Raw genomic sequence first — 21,092 nt, forward strand, 5'->3', positions numbered from 1 at the left:
ATTCAAACCATGAGACTTTAAAAATAATGCATGAGTCCTCAAAGCTTCAAGGAAAATTGTAGCATCGTGAGCAAATATTCTAGTTTGTAATTCGTAGATAACGTAGATTCGTGACATTAATCAATGTTTGAGGAATCAATATCTTCAGAATAAATATTCACACAGAGTCATGCACACTGTTCAAAGATCCATCCAGATTCATAAATCTTAGTTCAGATACACCCAACAGTACTTCAAAGACAAATTTATACACCTTTATTCATTTGGTTCATATGGTTAAAGAGCTTATGTGTGTAAGTTGTTTTTTTTTCCTTCAAACTATGTAGTGCCTTAGTTTGTTGTATATGTTCCCCGTTAAAAGTATAAAACGTAAGGAAAGTGCTCAGTGTATATTAGTTGATCGTATAATCGCGCTTAAAATAGCCGATATGCTGACGGTTTAATATGCTTGTAACGTAACGCATGCATTTTTAGTCGGCTGTCTAGAAAAAATTGAACTGCTGAAGAATATAGCTGAATGTTTTTCTGTACATACGGGTTGTTTTTCCATTAAGGAAGAAACACTTACAGTAAACACAAAATGATTTTTTTTGTTACTGCATTCAATTAATTCCTTATTATCTGCTTTTGACATTTTTTTGGTTTGCTGGTTTTGTTTTGATTTAGTTTTTTACACTAACATTTGTTTAATTGAATTCTATTACAGTTTAGCTCTCTAAAACAGATCACCAAGAACATTGTATTTTTATTACTCATATGTTGTTTTTTGTGTATGAAAATGTATACATTACGGTGTAACTGCAACTATTAGTGCAGAATACGTATGCACTGTTGGGCATTACGAATGCCTCTACTTGCCTACCGTGGGGGGACACGTCTGCATACGCACATACCTACACAAAATACATACACACAATCCCCACAAAAAATGTACACAAATAATATCACATGAAAACGGTTGTTTCTTTTTTTCCTTCTCTGTGAGCACCTTATCCCTCATGAAACGCTAAGCCTGGTACCTGTTATGCCTATATAGGATTATCTTCTGAAATACCAGCCAACCTAACTTTATACTCATTTACGAGACAGTTTCTGTTACTGTCGATTAAAAAACAAAGAAACATACAATTACGTAGCAGAATGAAATTCGCATTCAGGACTATAACGGTTGTCTCCTTCTCTTGCCAGCTTTGAAAATTGTGTTAAATAACAGGAAAACTAAAAAACAAAAAACCTTATCTGAAGCACAATTTCGGTGACCTGTGAGAAGAGAATGTTTGTAAAACGAATTTTTCTATCGAAAATAAAAACAGTTTGATGGAAAGCGTTACACTTTACACTACCCCCACAAACAGCAGAATAATTGCCCGAGTTACACAACTAAATAAACACACATTGAGGACCTGCTTGTACCGGGTGCTCGCAAGACGAAAAGGATGCTTTCTAAAACCTAGCGCTTTTCCCTCATTTGAACGAACACCACCGTATTTCGATACCGCATGCTAAAGACGCGCGTGTAGGTATGATGCATCGGCATAGCTGTCCCATCGTTTAGGCGCACAACTTCTAACAGCAACTACTCCGTGCGGATTCAGCCACCACTAGATTAAAGTCCAGATTGTTTGGCCGCATGAAACCCTTCTTAATGCCGTCCCATCCGTCCTCGACCTTATATTCACCATTCTTAATCCTGTTGTACACCTCCTGCGTAACGAGCTTGAACGCTTCCCGCACATTCACCCCGGACCGGGCGGACGTTTCAACGAATATCAAACCATGCTGTTCGGCGAAGGCGCGCGCCTCTTCGATGCTAACTTCACGCTGCTGGGCACCGCTTGTGACCAGATCCAGCTTGCAACCGACCAGCGCAAATACCGGCCGGTGAGGTTCGATGTGCCGTTTCGCTTCCATCATCCAGAGCGGGATGTGTTCGAAGCTGGCGTGATTGGTAATGTCGTACACGAGCAGCACGCCGACGGAATTACGATAGTATGATTTGGTGATTGAACGAAAACGCTCCTGGCCGGCCGTATCCCACAGCTGCAGCTTGATCCGCGTACCGTCCATTACCTCTATCAGGTGGGCAAAGAAGTCGACTCCTACCGTTGGATCGGAAAGCTACAATGAGGGAAATTAAACGTTATTAGCTCAGCAGCTTTAGCAATTTGGTTGAACAACATACACATTCTTATTTTTATATTGTACGTACAAAAGAGATATAACACACAGTATGGAGATGCAAGAAATTTAATGCTAAAGAAGGCGGGGTCATATAGATTAAACATTCACAAGACAAAATTCAAAGATCGTCCTAAGGAAGACTTTATCAAAGTTTCCAAGCAGATTGCGATCAGGATCTTCAGGAGGGTTTGTATTCTCACTTTGCCAATTGACGTCACATTGGAGTGAGGTTTTATCAATATGGCTAGAATAACACGTAGATTATGTATGAAATTCTCTATCAAATTGTCATTAGGGAGATAAATAAACATGTAATCCATAACCGAGATGCAATTCAGATCGAAGAGCTAACAACAAATAGCTCCCAGGAGGTCGCTTTAATACCCTGTAGAAATGATTTTCTATTTGCTAGGCAATACATTTTGGTGAAATGGGACACAAGACACGAACCTAAAACTAATGCCAAAGAAAACTAAACATTAATTAACATGCGTCTGGATACTTACCTCTGCAAATTTGCCATCGGTAAAATATTTTAGTAGCGACGACTTCCCGACCGTGCTGTCTCCTATCAAAATGTGTCGGAATTGATAATCAAACATGGGTTCCACCATGGTGTGTGTGTGTGCGTATGTGTTTTGCTGCTGAACTGCACAACGGTTGATGAGGGGTGTGTGTTGATAGAGCGTACAGTGATCCAGCTGGTAATAGGACACAAACGGCACAGCTAAAGTTTTGTTCTTACTGTGTTGCAAATTCTCGGCGGTTTACTTGTATTACCCGGAGAAGTTGTTTGTTTGATTGGTGGTCACGACCTTTAGCAGGAGCTCATGTTGATTTCATTGATGTTGCGCGTTAGGGATTGGCGTGAATCAGCTGTTCCACCCTTAAGGGTTTTTTGTTTGATGCTTGAGATACTTGTTGGCCTCTCACAGGAACTTTTGCTGCGCACGGAGAGCAGTCACCGAAAGGAACGTTTTTAAAACCCCGAAACCCCACTTTTAAGCTGTGGGTGTTTTGTATTTGGCTTATCAAAATGCACTGCTTGCCCTTCGGTCAAACGTTCGTTGGTTCTTTTTCTTGTTTGTTCTATCTCTTGCCTGCGTTCATGGTCGTTTCTCGTCCGTCTCGTGCTTTCCCGTTCTAGCTGCTTGTTGCGTTCCCCAGTAATAGATTCGTTCGCATCCCAACGTGAGACCCGGTTGCAAGGCGTCGAAGGCAGAACAAAGGCAGGCTGTAGTGAATATCTGGCAAGGCTTTATCTGAATTTCGCTGCGTGTACGTGTGCCCGACGACAGTATCGTATATCAACATAAATTACATAAACATGATTATAATATGCTGTTGTTCCGGTCACTATTGCTCATTTAAGACTTGTGAGCTTACTTTTATCTATTGCGCATCTTCTTATGCGAACACCATTCAGACCGCTGGGTGTTTGTATATCTTTTTCGTTGCTAAAGCGAAAAGGAAACGATCAAATGCAGATCATGAATTATGATATGTTGAAAAAAATGCCTACTGCTATGACAATCATACGTTTAGTCGCACGGGTACTAGAAATGTTTATGTTCTTTAGTTTTGTTTTCGAATATAATGCACAACACACAACAAACACTCCAGAATTGACACTGTTGCGGAGATATTATATTTCAGCTGATCAATTTTACACAAAAACTTTTCTACAAAGTTGTTTTGATCAACACATATTTTGACAAAAAGACGATAAGATGCAGGTGCACGTTTTGACATCTACACAAATGCAGATGACATTGTTGACAGGCGAGCGAAAATGATTTGCCCTGACCAATGAACATTTATCCAACCCTTAGCACAATCGCCCAACTTTGCGATTTCAATGGAATGTTAATGCTCACTTACACACGGCGCAATTTGAAAATGGTTTTTAGGATAATCATATGATAAGGATACACTTTACGAATTGCAATTGTTATTACGTTGTTGTTACGACTATTAGCTTCAATAACGACTGTCGCATGTTCTCGAACAAAACTTCGAGCGTTGAATTTTTTTGTTCAAACAAAAATTCAAACAAATTTGTTGTTTTGTTTGTTTTGTTTTGTTGTGCGATTAACGATACATAGTAAATGTATATCTTGTTATTCTCCATCCATATGTGCAATTCTTATCCTTATCGAAAAAAGTCATAACATAACGCAAAGCTTATAGTAAAATTTAATTATTCATATGTTTATTTGCTTTAAATTTTTGAAAGGATATTTTGATTTCTTGAGTGGCAGTATTGTGAGTGTGTTTCACTTTACCTATTGCTCTCTCGTGCGTTTTGTGTGTTTGTGTGTGTGGAATGATTTCCTCAGAAATCTTCAATTATCCTCATCATTGCCATGGTCAATTTACTGTTGTATGTGGGGAAACTCCTTTATGGTCGGATGCTAACCGTGTGCGCTTTAAGGTTGTTTCTGGTTTTGGAAGGGATTGAAATGGACAGCATTCTCGGACTATGGATAACATAAAGTTCACTTTGGGATATATAAACCACTGGTATTGAAAATAAAAATAAATGCTTTTATCACGTGAAGAATTCCAAGATGTAAATAAAGAAAAAAGTATGGAACAAGTATAAAAAAACAATATAACACGATGCCAAATATCTCTATCCGGTCAAACACTGCAATTACAATTATTGGAATCGGTCACGTATGTAATTTGTTCGTTTTGCCCTATTTAAGTTTGGCCTATTAAATGAAGTATTTGGAAAAAATTTAATATAGTATTGACGAAACGAACTTGTAAAGTGAAAAGTTAAGTATGTTGACATATCGAAAGATTTGAAGAAAGCGAAGAATTAGGTGCATTGGTGCGCTTAAACGCCACGATTGCTAAGATCTTTCACCTTATAAATTCGCACCAGCCAGTGCTCGGTCGTGTATGCTTCCTCCAACACATCTAGCTCGAAGTCTTTGTTCCCAATCTCAGCTCCCCGGACCCGATCGTACCCGGGCGCTTTCCCACCCTCCGTATATACCTGACCGAAGCGATAGTAGCACATTTTATACATCAAACAGTTAAGGAGAACGGGCGATCCTTCCTTATCGATTCGAAAGTCTCCACTCGGTGCATAGTAGTCCATCTCCTTAATATGAGCGCCACGATCCGTGCTGCCGCCAATACGAACCATCCAAAGGAATTTATTGATATCTGTGAACGACAACATTGGACGATGTACACATCGATGAGCTATTATGTACCTCTTAACTTATGAAAGTAATACGTACCATCCGACGAGTAGCCAGTTAATCCACCGAAGATCACCAGAACGTAGTCTACGTCCAGCTCTTTCATTATTTCGTACGCTTTTTCTTCGGTTGATGCCATTGCTTGACCCACGCGAGAAATGTGAGTATTGTTCCAAGTATTATTGTCCACAAGTATGGTACGGTTTGCCATTGCCGTTATTTGGTAGCCGTAATCCCACCAAGACATTACACGTGCGTCCTATATATTAAGAGTAAATCATTAAGAATACACAGTTGAATATCTTACATATGGAACACACAGAATACAGGAACAAAATGCTCCATCAGCGATCAAAGTGCTAAAAATCATTGTTTAATCATTATACGTTAATACAGGATTTTGGCAATGTTGCAATCTCAACTGTCTCCACGTTATGATAAAACTCAAACTTAAACTGTTTTCATCAAGACTTGGAACTATGTTACTATCCACTGCGTTGCATAAGTATTTATGTTCAATCTATCGAGAATTCGTTGAAGAAAACTTACATCACACTCGAAATTGCATAGGAACATGAATTCCTAACCCTTATTCGGGGATCTCTCTTCAGATAGATCCTCTTCTTCCAATAATTATGATTCATAAACTAATATAATATAGCTAACACTATGATTTCTCTTCAGTTGTCGAAGGTAGCTATACAAGTTTCATGTTTACAACTCCGATAGAAAGAAAAGAATTACTTTGCAACTTCAGAAGAGTTTGTTGCGTTTTTTGCCATAAATATACATACCTCAGGTGTATTCATCTTCAGCCAATAGTACGCCTCACGGAAATCGTCAAAAATAATTCTTCCACCGTCTTGCGAGCGGGCACTCAGCACAATGCTAGGCGAACTGTATGCCTCGGACGTAACCCAGGTGCAGTGGAACGTGTACGTGATGAGCAGGAAGGTGACAAGCAGTACAAAGCCAATTGCAACCTCATTTTTCACCGACGACTGCTGCTCGTAACGCGCTTTCGTCTTACGATTGCTGCCCTCCGTGACGGTAGCAATACCGGCTCCACCCGCGTCCATGTTGCGGATGTACTTAGTCAGCAGATGCGAGATGGCAATGCCGGACAGAATGCACATCACTGGTGCAAGTACCAGCATCAGACGCACCATAACGCCCGCAAAGTAGATGCTAGTCACTCCGTACAGGATGATGAAGATGTTTGCGTCTGATAGCTTGGAAAAACAGAAGTACAGTCCAGCCGGAAACAGAAACACTAGTATTTGCAGGTCGAAATAAAACGACGACCAAGACGTTGGCTGATGCTCGGATACGGACGCGATGATGGGGATGTGATTTTTCGCGTAGGACGGATCGAGCAGGGAGTAAAACCGTCCGGTCCAGGGGGAAATTTTACCCGTCACGGTTAGCGCCAGCCCTGTCAGTGCGGCCACGGACGCTATCGTCACGATGAGGGCTTGGAATAGTGTTTCGAAGTGTTCCTTCGGTACGGCAGACCGTACATAATCGACGAATGCATGTAGCTGACATAGACCAAACACACCGAACGCAAGCATATGCTCCGAGCTTTGCACCGGTTGAAATCCGACGAACGAAATCTGCATCGAAAGTATCGTGCCGATTGTGTAGAGCGTACTGTATGCGATGTAAACCCGATGCGTAAAGCGTCCTGTCGCCATCAGCGCTAGTACGTGCAGCGGAATAAGATTGATAAGAAACACATAGCCGCCCCACGAGGATACCATGTAGAAATAAGCCAGTGCGGCAAACGTTGCCCACAGTATTGCGCCGGTCTTTACCGCCTTAATCCAGGTGTAGTAAGTCAGCAGCATGCAAAATATGGCGATACCTTCATTATCATACGATCCAGCAACTGAACGCGAAATGTATCCAGGCACAATCGATATCATGGCACCTGCCACGAGTCCTGCACCGCTGCTGTGAATTTCCTTCGTCAGCAGGTACGTGACGATGGTGGTAAGCGAAGAAAAGAATGGAGCCAAAAAGACGCACACGTTCCGTATATCGACGGTAATGTTCACCAGCCACATCAGACGATACAGGACGGCCGAGGTGACCATCAAACCGGGATAGATAGTGCCACCGATGATGCGGCCCAACGGGTACCACGCTCGATCATCAAACCAGTTGTGAAAATTATAAAACCCCTGCTCTGCAAGATGCTTCGTGGTGCGGTAGTTAAAGTACGGATCGAACTCGTGGATGACACTCTCGAACCGCAGGACGGAGAAAAGACGCGTCGAGAAAGCTGAAGAGAGAACGTGTAAATCAGTTCAAAGATAGGTTCTGCAGGTGGATATCTAGCGACTCCTTGGATAGAAAAGAACATACACAGAATAGCCGCTGTTGTCAGGATGCCCAACTTTATGAGGCTTTCCTGTTTCTCCAGGTTCATGCGTAGCTTCGTTACTTGATCCATCTTATAATCCAACAATTAACTCTTGGTTAGGGACGAATTTACTGCAAACACCGCAGCTCAGCCACCACAATATTTGGCTTACTCTCGTTCGGTTTCTTTTGTCGCTATGTGATGACTAGAAAGACGCACGTTTGGTGGCGTCGCTACGGTCTAATTACCGTTTACGCTAGGTGATAGGTGAAAGGAAAGCTCATTTGCCCAACCAGCAGCCCAAAGCACCTGTGTTCCCCTAGTTCGCTAGATTGCTGGCCCGTATTCTATCAGAACCCGTGTACTCCGAACTCCCGGTATTCGTTGTTATTACTGCCCTCTGAAACCCGTGGTTCCAAATGCATTCTTAAAGCGGCATACGAGAACAGCTCCTTCAGTTCACCATTGTGGAGCGTGAAGGCACAATGTATACCGCACAGCATACACTAGATACTACGCAAAAACAGAATCGGGCAAATGTCTCCGAACACAATAGAACCGTCGAAAAAAAAGATCCAGAAAGACCGGCGTTTGGGTCTGCCTCCAAGTCAAATACAATGTAACTTTCTGGCGTGGCACATCAGCATTATCGCTGGTTGTCATAAAAGTGTCACCGATGCTGTCTATAATGCTGTCACTTTAGCGACAGCTTCGTTATACCGTGGTTACACCGCAACGGTGTTTGGTTGTATGTAGAGGTAGCAGTAGTAGAGCCGCAGCTAAATGTACCTTAAGCTGCGTTTAGACGTGCATGAAATTAGCAACGAAATGTATGATGTCAGTTTAAATATTTCTACAACTTCAAATCGAAACATATATTCCCAGAGAAAGTAATTTAAAAGCGTTTTGGGTCGTATTTGGCAGCTTTTAAAAATGTTTGCTCCTGCTTAAAACAACGATTATGATTGTAATTAGTCCAATATCTACTTTTGCAATTAGGAATTCGTTCCGTTTGTCCATGAAGTAGACCAACACAGCCCATAGTTATAATTTGCTACTGCTCTCTTTCTACACACACACGCTCAACCTCAAGCATACCTACACTTGTAACAAAATATGGAATATCTTGAACAAAAGCGACACAACATTCTGTCAAAACAAGCATCTACGATTTCCAACAATACCTAGGTAATATGATTTGTGATCTGCTGTTAAGTACGTGTGTTTCTTCTAGTGTTTCAATCGAATCCCATCCTAGCAATCATTGCTGTGTATGTATTCTACTAGTGCAACTAATAAAGGACCCCTATATCTAATCTTTGCTGCGTACCAGCATAATATGTTCATTGCCCAGTTTGGAACAAAATTGTGACGAATGTACGCAGTTGAAATATCGTGGAAAGTTTGCGAAAAGGTTTGTTCAGCAATGGTAGATTACGATAGTGATGCATCTAGGATAAGATGAGCGTGTAAAAGCTTTTGTGTGTTAAGTTTGTTAAGTGTCGTAAAATCGTATTTTATGTAAAGTAATATCTAGAAAACGCCGATAAATAAAACGATTACATTGTTGCAGAAATCAAGAAGAAAGCAACAATATTTCTTATGTGTTCAATCTCTCCCCACGTCCAAGGAAACAGCATCACAAACTTTCGGTTGTTATCTTCCATCGTCATTGTAATGCTATTCACAATAATCATATCGAAGGGCATGAGCATTAATCTATAAAAAGGGCGTAGAATACTTCTATCCTTCGCCTTGTATATATTGTGGGTTGAAAAACATTTCCCTTATCTCTTTACGACTGCTGCAATAATCATCTCTGTTTTGTTCTTTAAGGTATCATCAAGCAAGTATCACTATTTAAAATACTTGCAACTAGACAAGCCATTTTAATTCATGGTACGAAATGCAGCTATTGTCGACGGGTCTCTTCTTCTGCTGTCTACCGAGCTAAACAACACGTTTCCTGGAACGAAAAGCATTTATTTATGAGCACGAGATCCTAGGCAGTGAACGGAATATCTTTTTCTAGCGATATTTTAAGCAGAACGATCGACCTTAAACCGATACATCTCCATCGAAGAAAATGTCGAAACAGCAAGGCAAATACGAGTTATTAAAGGAAGATACGAAGCTAAGGTAATTTAATAGATGTGTGATAAACTTTTGTCTAAATTGAGGCACACAGTGTCATAACATAAAAAGTTCCATCTTTAAACTTATCTAATGATTTTTCCGAGTAAAAAAGTTGAGCGAATAGAAGCTTTTGATATTTGAAGCAGAAGCGACACTCAGAACTTCTTCTGGATAAGTGCCAACTCGCTGAGCTAAGTTTTTCATTCGCCGTTGGTTACGTTTCCTATTTGTGGTGTTTAATTTTTGGGACGCCTCCAAAGGTGCATTATGGTAATTGATTTCGTGGCGAGTTATTCCCTGCACAGTTATAATTAATGTGAAATGTTTCGCAACAGCATATAGCGTTAGACGTGCCTCTTGCTGCTTTAACAAAAAATCATCGTTTGAGAGGACAATATTGAGCGGAGATTGTAATGAATTTTTAGTCTCTTGTTTGTGTTATATATTACCTTCTTTCTTGTTTTCTTCCTAGGAGACAACATACCTATATTCAGAGCTGTTTGCTTATCGCTCTTTGTGGCATGTCAAGCCTTACGGTGTACGCAACCTGGACTATGATATATCGACAGAATCTAATTATTCCACCGGCACTTATAGGTAATATTTAAAAAAAGTACTTTAATTATTTGCCAGCTTTTTCGTGTTTGGCGATGTTTTAGTCGTTAATTTTCGGATATGAACTATTTGTAGATGTATCACTTCACTGGCGGAATAGACTAGTACTATATGAAGAAGCGTTACGCCATACTCTGAAACAGCAGCAGCAAGAATTGTTTCCAAACTATCAGGATACTCCCCCCCTTGAAAGCGCTGATAAGGAAACAATTGTAAAAAGTATTTACGCAAAAAATGGATCAACCATTCTACCGGGTAATATATTTGGTGCGACGAATGACACTCGTAGCGCTGATAGAAACATGAGCAATTCTTCTGAACCGTTGCGAGTGAAGGAGTTGGACAGTGAGCGAATATTTCCATCCCGGTTCGGAAATTACATCTACTCGAAGGAAGCAATGAACGGTCAGCCACCGAGTCCAAAAATTGTTTGCTATTATACAACCCCGGCACTGCATCGAACAGGAGTTATCGGGCGTAGCCATAATCTACGGCACATTCTTCAGCCGGAGCATATCGATCCGTACCTTTGCACGCATCTCAACATCGGGATAATCGATATCGTCAACAACACGCTCTTCATCGATGATTATGTACGGGAAGCCCTAGTGCGTACGAAACAACTCAAACGAGTTAATCCGTCATTACGCATTTTGCTTTGGATTGGCGGTGGTAGCGTCGGTGGGTTCGCAGCCATGGTAGAGAACCATGCCAATCGCAAACAGTTTATACAGTCGATTAAAGCAGCGTTGGAGCTGTATCATCTGGATGGTGTTGATCTAGATTGGGAATTCCCTGATAATGGTGGTAAGCGACGAATGCATTTTTCTCAGCTGCTGCATGAGATACGGCGCGAATATCAGCGGGAGCACCGGACGTACATACTGAGCGTCGCCGTTGCGCCACAGGAAACGATCGCCTACATGGCGTACGATGTGATGGAAATCAACAACTACGCCGACTATGTAAACTTGATGACATACGATTATCATTTTTACTCGCCCGATCTACCACAAACAGGTAAGTGTTAAGCAAACATAGAATAGATTATCAAGTTAATCGTGTCAGAAAGTTTGTGCTTCAGTAAAAGTACTTCTGATAATTCATATGCTTTTACATTCATCTCATACAGGATTGAACGCACCGCTGTATCGGAGAGCAAATGAACGTTCCCTGTTGGGCACGCTAAACATTAACGAATCCGTACACTACTGGCTATCAGCTGGGTTGGAGAAAAGTAAATTAATACTGGGACTTCCCACGTACGGCCACTCGTTCACCCTAGTCAATCCGTTCAATACACGCATTGGCGCCCCGGCGTCCAATTATGGTCGCGTGGGCCTGTTTGGATTTGCATCCTACTCCGAAATATGTTGGTTCCGCCGGTACAACATCTACGTCCATCAGGTGTACGATGTGGAGAGCTGTTCGCCCTACATATATTCCGGCAGCGAATGGATCTCGTATGAAGACGAGCGTAGCCTCGAGTGTAAAGCCAAATACATCAAGGATCACGAGTTCGGTGGTGCGATGATCTTTTCCCTCAACACGGATGATTTCGGCTCGTACTGTGCGGACAATGCACTGTACGGGGATGGTTCATCCGTACAGCCAGGTAGTTTTCCACTGTTGCGCAAGGTACGGTCCGTGCTGGTAAAAAATAATACCGACAAATCTACGACATACCAGCAGCCTAATGGAGCCAAACAAAAATACCAACCAGACAAAACGTCGGCCGCGTCTGCTGCGACGGAGGAAAGAATAGAGGAAAACCGGTGAACCACCGTCATTCCCTTACGTTCACTAAACGAAAGTTCCAGGATAGGCGCATCGCTATTGCTAATGCAATAATACAATGGTGGAAGTGTGTAAAATTAGCAATGATTGGACCGGCTACGAACGGAAGCACCTGAAGTGCCGTCTAGTGTTAGTGGATACTGTTTGATACGCTATTTATGTTTCCCATTTCATACTTGTTTCTTCTTTTTTTGCCCCCCTTGCCACAATTTGCCACACATGAACGTGATCAATGAACCATTTGTGCTTCCTCCAGTGCTGCTGAAATTGTGCAAAACACGCTTCACCGTAATGTTTGTAATTAAATTCTAGTCATAATATGCAAATCGGAGGTGCATTTTTTTACTGCTTAACATTTTTAATAATGCAAAAAGTGTTTTAATCGAAACGTTGTTGCAAAATCGCCCTGAAAGTATGATGCATGTGTTTCTTTTCTGCACGGCAATTTAATAGAAATTCAGCCTTTTGTACGATATTACATAGATTTGTTTTTTTTTTGTAAGTCAGTAATGAAAGCTCTTTTTTTGTTCATGCTTCATATTTTGCTGCCGAGATCAACTTTTTTTTGTTGCTCTCTGTTCTTTGTTTTTATTCTCTATCTCTATCTCCCTAAAAAAAACATACCGTTCGTGAAGGTGTCTATTATATCTTATTCCAATAATCATTCCGGTCAATGTTACGTGAACTATGCAAATGTAAATAGTTTTTTTTACAGCACAAATGCAGCCGAACATGTGCTTATGTAATGAAATTTAAATTAGACAAATTAATCGTCTACAAGTATGGTGAAAAGACAGGGGAAAAAACAGCAAAATATTCCAAACTAGAGGAATGGACACCAGATAGATTATCAATGTACCAATTTATTGTCTTCCAGCAAAGTAAAAGAGGCCTGTATAGTTCTTTGCGCGCTGCGTCTGCAAACTGTGTCCAGCCCCCAGCACACCCTCCATTGTTTCACACTTATTGAGGCTAGCAATTGATTTGATGGAAAGGTATTCGATTTTTAACGCCTCGAGAAAAGAGTTTAGATGTACGAAGAATTCATAAAAATAATTATAATGAAACAAAAAAACGTAATAAGTTCCAGTATGTGTAGAGAGACGATTGCCTCTACGGTAGGCAAATGTAAAAGAATGCAAGGACAGCAGAACGGCCTTCATCGGATTCTAAAACGTTAACTGAAACATGTGCCTCTGATTGAATCCGTTCTCCGTTTGTTTGCTTTTTTTTATAAATACATTAATTTATATGTTCAATTGTTGTTTTTTTTTTGTTTTTATAATTAATTTATTGTTACTGCAGATCAACATTTTAGGGAGAGTTCCGCGCGAGTAGTGTTACTGTTTACGCAATAATCGCACGACACGCTCTGTTTTTTTATACTGAAATATATCTAAAACAAACAAAAAATCAAAATGTTATCGTTAACATGGATGTGCCTCGTTAATATCACCAGTAGATTTTAATTGTTGATTTTGTGAGATGTGAAAGATTTGCTAAGTATGGAACTAGAAATACAAATAAACGGAACCGAATTGTTAGAACTTTTTTTTATGCTGGACGTAAACAGATTATGGTGCTGTGACATGTCCGAAAGAAAGCTCCATTACATTCATCATCAAGAAAACATATTGTATTAGTAAACATGATATTACTAAAAGATAAAGATATAAAAATATTGTTAAAACAATAGTAGCTCGAAGATTCCATCACATCATGTGTTGAAACTTGCAATATTGAAGATGCAAATATGCCACGGTATCTGGTGCAGATTGAATCTCTCGATATGAAGCGACTCGACGTAGCAACTTGTTAGACTCATCCGTGTTATGTTGTTCCAAATCAGGTCTAGTAAGCCATTATAAAGCCAGTCTGATCTAGTGTGTCATTATGCCAATAAGATGAAGAATAAATATCTATTAGGTTAACCTTTGGTAACTAAACAAATATGTGTAATAGCATCATTTGCAATATCAGAAACACGTTTGGTTTCGCTGCAAGATTCGAGCCTAGTGCCTGCACCTGATTCATTGGAAATTTTAAACCTTAAGACTAATAATGAAGTGTATGCTAATGATGATGTTACAATACCTGCGCTTCTGCATGGCATATCTACAGGACCGGACACCGGTGGGAAGATAGGGTTGACAATATACGAAAACAAAAACTTGACCGTGGATCTTCCAAATGTTGGCTTTCGACCGGTACCTGTCAGACCTGTTTCGGAATTGCCTTTTGCCGTCCGGCCAGTCGGATTCTCATAGATCAAGGTCATCCACCGGGAGACGCGTTAATCATGATATATACCGTGATCGGGCGTGCACCTTATTCTGCTTTCAATCGGATCATCCACATGCCATCGTACAGATCGTTCGTTTGCCTGCTAAAAAGATTACGTAATCCATGAGATCTATCTTGTACTGTGTGTGGTTTTGTTTTTGCATGATGTGGTGAGATACCCTGGTACGCATAGGGATGTCGCTTTTCTTTGCACAATCAATCATAATGCAGGAATACTTTCATAATTGTATACATTTTTTTATTGAGCTTAGTTTGGAAACAAATAAAAACAGGATTAATTGCTTGAGGCGGAAGCGAAGGAATGTGCAAAGTGCGAAAGGATAACTATGCAGATCGTTGAAGACGCCTGTGATGGTTTGAATACAGTATCGTATCGGTAAGGTACGCTCAATTTTGTTTTCCTTTCCATTCGTATGAGGATGGGTGTTTGGCCGCTGCACGTGCAATTGACCTGATTAGTACGTAATCTCATCGCTTCGCTGCTGGGTATTTCGTGTATCTCTACAGTCTTTGTTGTGCACTGTCTCAAGACAAACACTAGCGCTTTGGGTTGAGTTGGTGGTTGGCTCTTTTGCCGCGGTACGTTTCGGAGCTTTAGTAGACAACAGTGTTAACAGCGCCAGCGCCTGCATCAGCACCAAGACCGAGTCCGTCGTACGAGGATGCGGCACCCGCACCGGCAGATGCAGCGTTGAATCCTGCAGCACTGCCGGCAGACGCGGCCGACTGGCTGCCGGAACGCACGTTGAAATCGTAGTCATTACCGCCCGCACCCGCACTGGCAGCGCTAGATGCACCTGCAAACGAACCGGCAGAACCGTCAAAGTTGGTGCCGAATCCGGCACCACCGGCAGCGGAACCGAAAGCATTGGCGCCACCAGCAGCGGAACCGAAAGCATTGGCACCAGCGGTAGCACCGCTGAATGCATCGGCGGAGGCACCACTGAATGCACTGGCATCAGCGTTGGCAGTGGCCTGTGCATCCTTGCCCTGGTACTTGACAAAGTACACCTCCGGCTTGCCGGAAGAGTACGAGCTGGCGTCCGCAAGCGAACCGGCCTTCGCCTGGGCAGGCTTGTTGACGAGGACGTAGACGATCGTCTTCTCCTCGGTTTTGCTGGCAGCCTGGGCAGATGCACCGGCCTCGGCACTAGCGGACGGGGCCTTGATGAAGATGATCTTGTAGTGTTTGCGGGGCGTGATGGTCAGCGTGTTGGCTCCGGCGGCCGCCTTCGGCTCCTCGGGTGCCACGTGGTAGTAGAAGTTCTTGTAGATTACTGGCGCAGCATAGCGGACCTGGGTCTGGGCAGCGGCCGAGGCGGAAGCACCAGCGGATGAACCAGTGGCGGAACCGCTGGCGAAACTGTTGCTGCTAGCCGAAGCACCAGAGAACGCACCGGAGGCACCGAAGCGGGCATCGACGGCACCTGCACCGGCATCTGCATTAGCATTCGCAGAGGCACCGGCGGAAGCGGCAAGAAGTCCCGCCTGGTAACCGGCATCGTACTCGGCACTGCCAGCACCGGCAGAAGCACCAGCAGAAGCACCGGCAGCACTGAATCCAGAAGACCGTGCACTGCCTAAATCGGCACCACCAACGACGGAGTCTTCGAACACTGCCGGCGCATAGTCCACAGATACGGACTGTTGTCCAACGTCATAACTGCTTGCAGCACCAGCAGCTGCGGCCTGGCGCAGCTTCAATCCAATATCAGCGGAAGCGACAGCCAAACAGGCAGCAAAAATCTATAATAAGGGAGTATTGGAGAATATTGAAAAAAAAGTAAACATTAGTTCATTGGAATACTTGCAACATATCGTGCAACACTTGTAATCTAGATAGCCACTGAGTAGTAAGATATCTTTTTTGCTTTTTTTTTTCTGGAATCCAAAAAGTACTCCACGTAGGATGCTATATTACGAAGATGCAGGATGACTGCCACTCCCCGGAATATTTATGTCCGAACGCGTTTTGATTGTTGTACATCCATTGTGTGAGAAATGGTTGATAGGTGACCGGACAGAGTAGCACTCGTGTAACTTATCTACTGATCTTCTCGATCTAACGTGGCCACCCGATATCACCTGTAACTTGTGAACCTTAACGCTACACGAGGATCAAAACAATGAAACTCACCACAAAAAAACGCATTTTTGTGTTGTTGAACCGTTCGATGTAACTCTTTGAGCGGGTGTGCTCGTTGAAACGCCGAACTTTACTGAACCAGCGGTAGGTCCTACGGCCTTATATATATACACCGTATCAATAGCAGATGCTCAATATTAGACAACAGTTTTGTCTCATCTAGCATTGTCTAGCTAGTTTTGGCTGCGGTTTATTAATTCAGCGAATATCAAAAAAGTTTCTTTGCTGCGGTGCGCTTATCTTCCTTCTCGCCTACTCGTCTTGTAAGCCGGGCGTGCTAAGCGATTAACGCGACAGATATACGGACAGATATAGGATGCCATTCGTTGTCTGTGGAGCAGTGATGCTTCGGTGGGGATGTAAATCTAGTTAGAAATTTCCGAAATCCATACGCAAAGGTTTGCCCGTTATTAAGTGCGGCATTGGCGTGGAAGGGTGGTACTTCTCAATGCTTGAATATCTTGATATTATATTTTTTCTAATTTTTTTTATTACTCCATTTCCAATCACCGATGAACTTCTGATATTAGATCTGCCCAAAATCGGAACTTTTGAACCAGTGAGAGCTGTGTGTATGTGTGTTTATCCTCTTCTTTTTTTTGCTGTCCAGTTGATCTATACCCCTTCCCCTGAAATCTTGGGCATCACTGATTGTATCATCACTAATCGAATAGCAACGCAGCATTGCTTCGGCTGTTTGGTCGGTGCGTGATAGTGATGGCAGGAGGGGGATTTTTATGAAGATCACTTAGCATGACCGATCGAGCAGAGCAGACGAGAAAACAAGTTCGAAAACAACACCTCGACAAAAAAAGCAGTTTGCCTATGTAAATGTAAGAGTTCACTCTTAAGTTAAACACAGATTTTGCTAATATCTTTTATTTAATATCAGACACACCTTATTTGTCTGAGGTGATTTTAATAACGATCATCTAGATGTACAACTATCTAAACATAAAGTTCTTAACGCCGTAATCTCTTTTCGCCCGACAACCATAAAACCTTAAGTTTATTAAACAAAATATTGAAAATCAAAGAAGCCCTACATTAACCAATTCTAACCTAATCTTCTAATTCTAACATAACCACGAACGAAATTGGCGAAACAGTCAAAATAGGTCAAGGACAATACCAAACGAACTTAATTAGGTCAAAACTCCGAAAAAAAAAACTGTATCCTAACTAAACAAGTGTGTTCCTACAGACTTACAGAAGAACTATCAAAGTGGAATGCCAGGAATGTGTGTGCAATGTTTAAAATCCCCAAAAATAAGATCATCAGTATTTTGCACAGTTTCAAATATTGCCACGTGTTTGCTCAGGTGCAAATTATGCAATAGTTTTGATTCGTGTGGGGTGAATCTGATTCAGATGCATGATCGATGTATGAATCTTTGAACTGAATGAATGAATAGGAATCTCTATTTTTAAAAGATTCATGATCCGTTACTGCTCAGAGGATTCATGAATTCCTTCTCTCTTAAGATATAGGGTCCATGCCATCGTGAAGTTCCAGTCTGCAATTTGCGTTCTTTATTTGAAGAGCACCAAGTGTCACCCTACTGAAAGTGATGTCTCAAGATGACTTCAACGATGGTATATACACTAAAAGTGAGCAAGAGTTACCCTACCATTCCAAGGTAATAAACGATAGTAAATACATCTCAAAAGCAAGCATTACAGGTTATCTTTGTTATAGTTTCTTTATGAAGTGCATATTCCCAACAACATTCATTAAAAAAGAACCAATTAAGCAAAGTCTGAGGATGAGTTGTTTTTGAACCAAAATATATTTTTATTACAATCCATTACGATACAATATCCACAAGCCGCAACGGTTATGTAAGCATGTGAGCCTATCGTAAAGTTAAAAGTTGGCTTCTTATTGTACACATAAACTATAGTTTTAGTGAAAACACTCTCCTGCTGGATGCATCTTTTCTCACAATCCGCCAACAACGTTTGTTGCACTGCTGTAACGTGAGATTTATTTATTATTTTTTGATAGCTTTAGCAATACCAGGGAAAATAAATCTATCCTAATTGCTTATATTGTTAACGTAGTTTAAAGAGTTCACCAGACAAGGTACATGAGGAATCAGTGGTGAATGTACTTGGTACGCAAAATGCCTGATTCGCAACCATGCTACTGCATAACTAAATTGTTTCACAGAACACCAATTAAAACTGATGGTGGGCGCTTTGGAATAGATTAATAGATGCGTAAGACATATACAGAGCACTAAGATATTATAAGCACTTAGAAGAAGCGGCCACTATTGGCGCCAGCAGTAGCACCAGCCGAAGCACCTCCATTGAAGGCAGGACCATTTCCAAACCCGCCATTCTGCGCAGCCGCACCGGCACTGGCACCAGCATTAGCATACGATCCCGTTCGGCCGAAATCACCATCATATCCTGCTGCTGCATTAGCGTTTGCACCTGCACCGCTACCGCCTGTATTTCCATTGAATCCGGAACCAGCGTCAGCATTAGCATTAGCACTACTGAAGGTACCATCACTACCGGCAGTGGCGCGGGCATTAGCAATAGCAGTAGCTCCAGCGTTCTTGTTCTCGTACTTGACAAAGTATACTTCTGGCTTGCCGGATACAAACGAGTCCGTCTTAGCATCACTATTACCGGTTGCCTTGGCCTTGTTGTTAACCAACACGTATACAAATGTCTTTTCTTCAGTTTTACTGGCAGCCTTAGCTGTAGTATCGGCATTGGCACTGTCAGACGGGGCCTTGATGAAAATGACCTTGTAATGTTTGCGGGGCGTGATGGTCAGCGTGTTGACATCGGCGTGAGTTTTCGTTTCCTCCGGTGCCACGTGATAGTAGTAATTCTTCGTAATTTCCGGTTTAGCATAACGGACCACGGCGTTGGCGTTAGCTGTCGCTGTTGCACCTGCTTGCACTCCTGGCTGATATCCTGAAGCTGGTCCAACGCCAGCTCTAGCGTCGGCTCTAGCGTAAGTTTGCGCTCCTGGCTGACCTGGATATCCATCTCCAAATCCTGGTTGCACTCCTGGCTGATAGCCGGAAGCTGGTCCAACACCAGCTCCAGCGTCGGCTCTAGCGTAAGTTTGCGCTCCTGGCTGACCTGGATATCCACCTCCAAATCCTGGTTGCACTCCTGGCTGATAGCCGGAAGCTGGTCCAACACCAGCTCCAGCGTCGGCTCTAGCGTAAGTTTGCGCTCCTGGCTGACCTGGATATCCACCTCCAAATCCTGGTTGCACTCCTGGCTGATAGCCGGAAGCTGGTCCAACACCAGCTCCAGCGTCGGCTCTAGCGTAAGTTTGCGCTCCTGGCTGACCTGGATATCCACCTCCAAATTCTGGTTGCCCTCCTGGCTGGCCTTCACCTCCAACTTGATCCTGATAAACGAGCGGTGTTGGTATAATTCTCACTGCTGCATCTCCGCTACCACGTCCGCCAGGACCGGGCGCTTCATATGACAATGCGGAAGCAATTCCGATGCATGCGGCAATGATCTAAAGGGTAAAGCAAACGTGTCGAACGGTTAGAAAACAGGTGACTACATAGCAATTGAACAGTAATGCTGAACGGATTTGGCGGAGACTGTTTTTAGTTTCCTTTCTAGTTGCTGTTTCCATTAGGATTGATTGGTGTGGCAATGCGTTTGAAAGACTATTTGATTGTTGAACGATAGCTTCAGGACACTTACCACAAAGAAGCGCATTTTGAAGCTCGCCGAAATCACCGTAGACTGGAATATCCGAGTGATGATTTCTTTCGAATGACCTCTTTCTGCCAAAGTTTGATGTGAACTGTGAGATGCTTAGAATATTGGCCTTTTATATAGTGACCCGCTAGAAGCTACGAGGAACAAACTTGCTGTGATTATTTTTAGCTATTACTAATTCTTCTTGAAATCTCCTTTCAGCATATCCATTAGGAATCAAAAGCTCGTTTTTCTTCTCATCTGAATTTTGCGGCGAAAAGTCGTGTGTATTTGTTTTCTTTTTAACGTTTATCTGTGCTGCCAAAGGTCACAAGGTGTATGGAAATGAGGTTGAAAGTATTGGGGTGAATCCAATAAATTTTTCGAATCTTCGCCAATCTACAACGTTTTAAAACAGGGATCCCAATCCCAGGCATTTCGTAGCGTTCGGTTCAACATGATTTAATTATCTGTCGCGATAAAGATCATCTTACCGCGTACGTTTTTCAGTATATTTCACGTTGCTTAGATTGCTTATAAAACAGTTCCTTCATTACAAAAAAATATCGACCAAATGAGGATGATTTTTTACAACTCTCTCGACCTAACACGGCACAATCGTTCAATTTTGAAC

General features: G+C 42.2%; 4 protein-coding genes across 5 annotated transcripts; 1 reads left to right on the forward strand and 3 right to left on the reverse strand.

Moving 5' to 3' along the window:
- Positions 1–228: 228 nt before the first annotated feature.
- Positions 229–3,869, reverse strand: LOC128307379 (ras-related protein Rab-39B). Of its 2 annotated transcripts, XM_053045183.1 has the most exons (5): positions 3,721–3,869; positions 3,568–3,638; positions 2,962–3,453; positions 2,688–2,882; positions 229–2,118 (listed from the first exon to the last, which is right to left on the reverse strand). In XM_053045183.1, the coding sequence occupies exons 4-5, from the start codon at positions 2,793–2,795 to the stop codon at positions 1,567–1,569; spliced, it is 660 nt and encodes a 219-aa protein (XP_052901143.1). In that variant the 5' UTR covers positions 2,796–2,882; positions 2,962–3,453; positions 3,568–3,638; positions 3,721–3,869; the 3' UTR covers positions 229–1,566. The 2 variants fall into 2 exon arrangements, with proteins under 2 accessions (XP_052901143.1, XP_052901142.1); XM_053045182.1 differs by having other exon boundaries at positions 2,688–3,453.
- Positions 3,870–4,401: 532 nt separating this feature from the next.
- On the reverse strand, positions 4,402–8,186 carry LOC128307377 (dolichyl-diphosphooligosaccharide--protein glycosyltransferase subunit STT3A). The gene is made up of 4 exons (XM_053045180.1): positions 7,770–8,186; positions 6,194–7,686; positions 5,439–5,658; positions 4,402–5,361 (listed from the first exon to the last, which is right to left on the reverse strand). Exons 1-4 carry the CDS (start codon positions 7,855–7,857, stop codon positions 5,027–5,029), a joined length of 2,136 nt encoding a protein of 711 aa, XP_052901140.1. The 5' UTR covers positions 7,858–8,186; the 3' UTR covers positions 4,402–5,026.
- Positions 8,187–8,909: 723 nt separating this feature from the next.
- Positions 8,910–13,574, forward strand: LOC128307378 (chitinase-3-like protein 2). The gene is made up of 5 exons (XM_053045181.1): positions 8,910–8,955; positions 9,604–9,906; positions 10,376–10,500; positions 10,594–11,538; positions 11,651–13,574. The coding sequence occupies exons 2-5, from the start codon at positions 9,854–9,856 to the stop codon at positions 12,295–12,297; spliced, it is 1,770 nt and encodes a 589-aa protein (XP_052901141.1). The 5' UTR covers positions 8,910–8,955; positions 9,604–9,853; the 3' UTR covers positions 12,298–13,574.
- A 1,282-nt stretch (positions 13,575–14,856) lies between these two features.
- LOC128307005 (fibroin heavy chain-like) lies at positions 14,857–16,822 on the reverse strand. Its single transcript, XM_053044705.1, has 2 exons — positions 16,757–16,822; positions 14,857–16,365 (listed from the first exon to the last, which is right to left on the reverse strand). The coding sequence occupies exons 1-2, from the start codon at positions 16,769–16,771 to the stop codon at positions 15,214–15,216; spliced, it is 1,167 nt and encodes a 388-aa protein (XP_052900665.1). The 5' UTR covers positions 16,772–16,822; the 3' UTR covers positions 14,857–15,213.
- Between the last annotated feature and the right edge of the window lie 4,270 nt (positions 16,823–21,092).

This window comes from Anopheles moucheti, chromosome X (genome assembly GCF_943734755.1).
Source record: "Anopheles moucheti chromosome X, idAnoMoucSN_F20_07, whole genome shotgun sequence".
Classification (NCBI taxonomy): domain Eukaryota; kingdom Metazoa; phylum Arthropoda; class Insecta; order Diptera; family Culicidae; genus Anopheles; species Anopheles moucheti.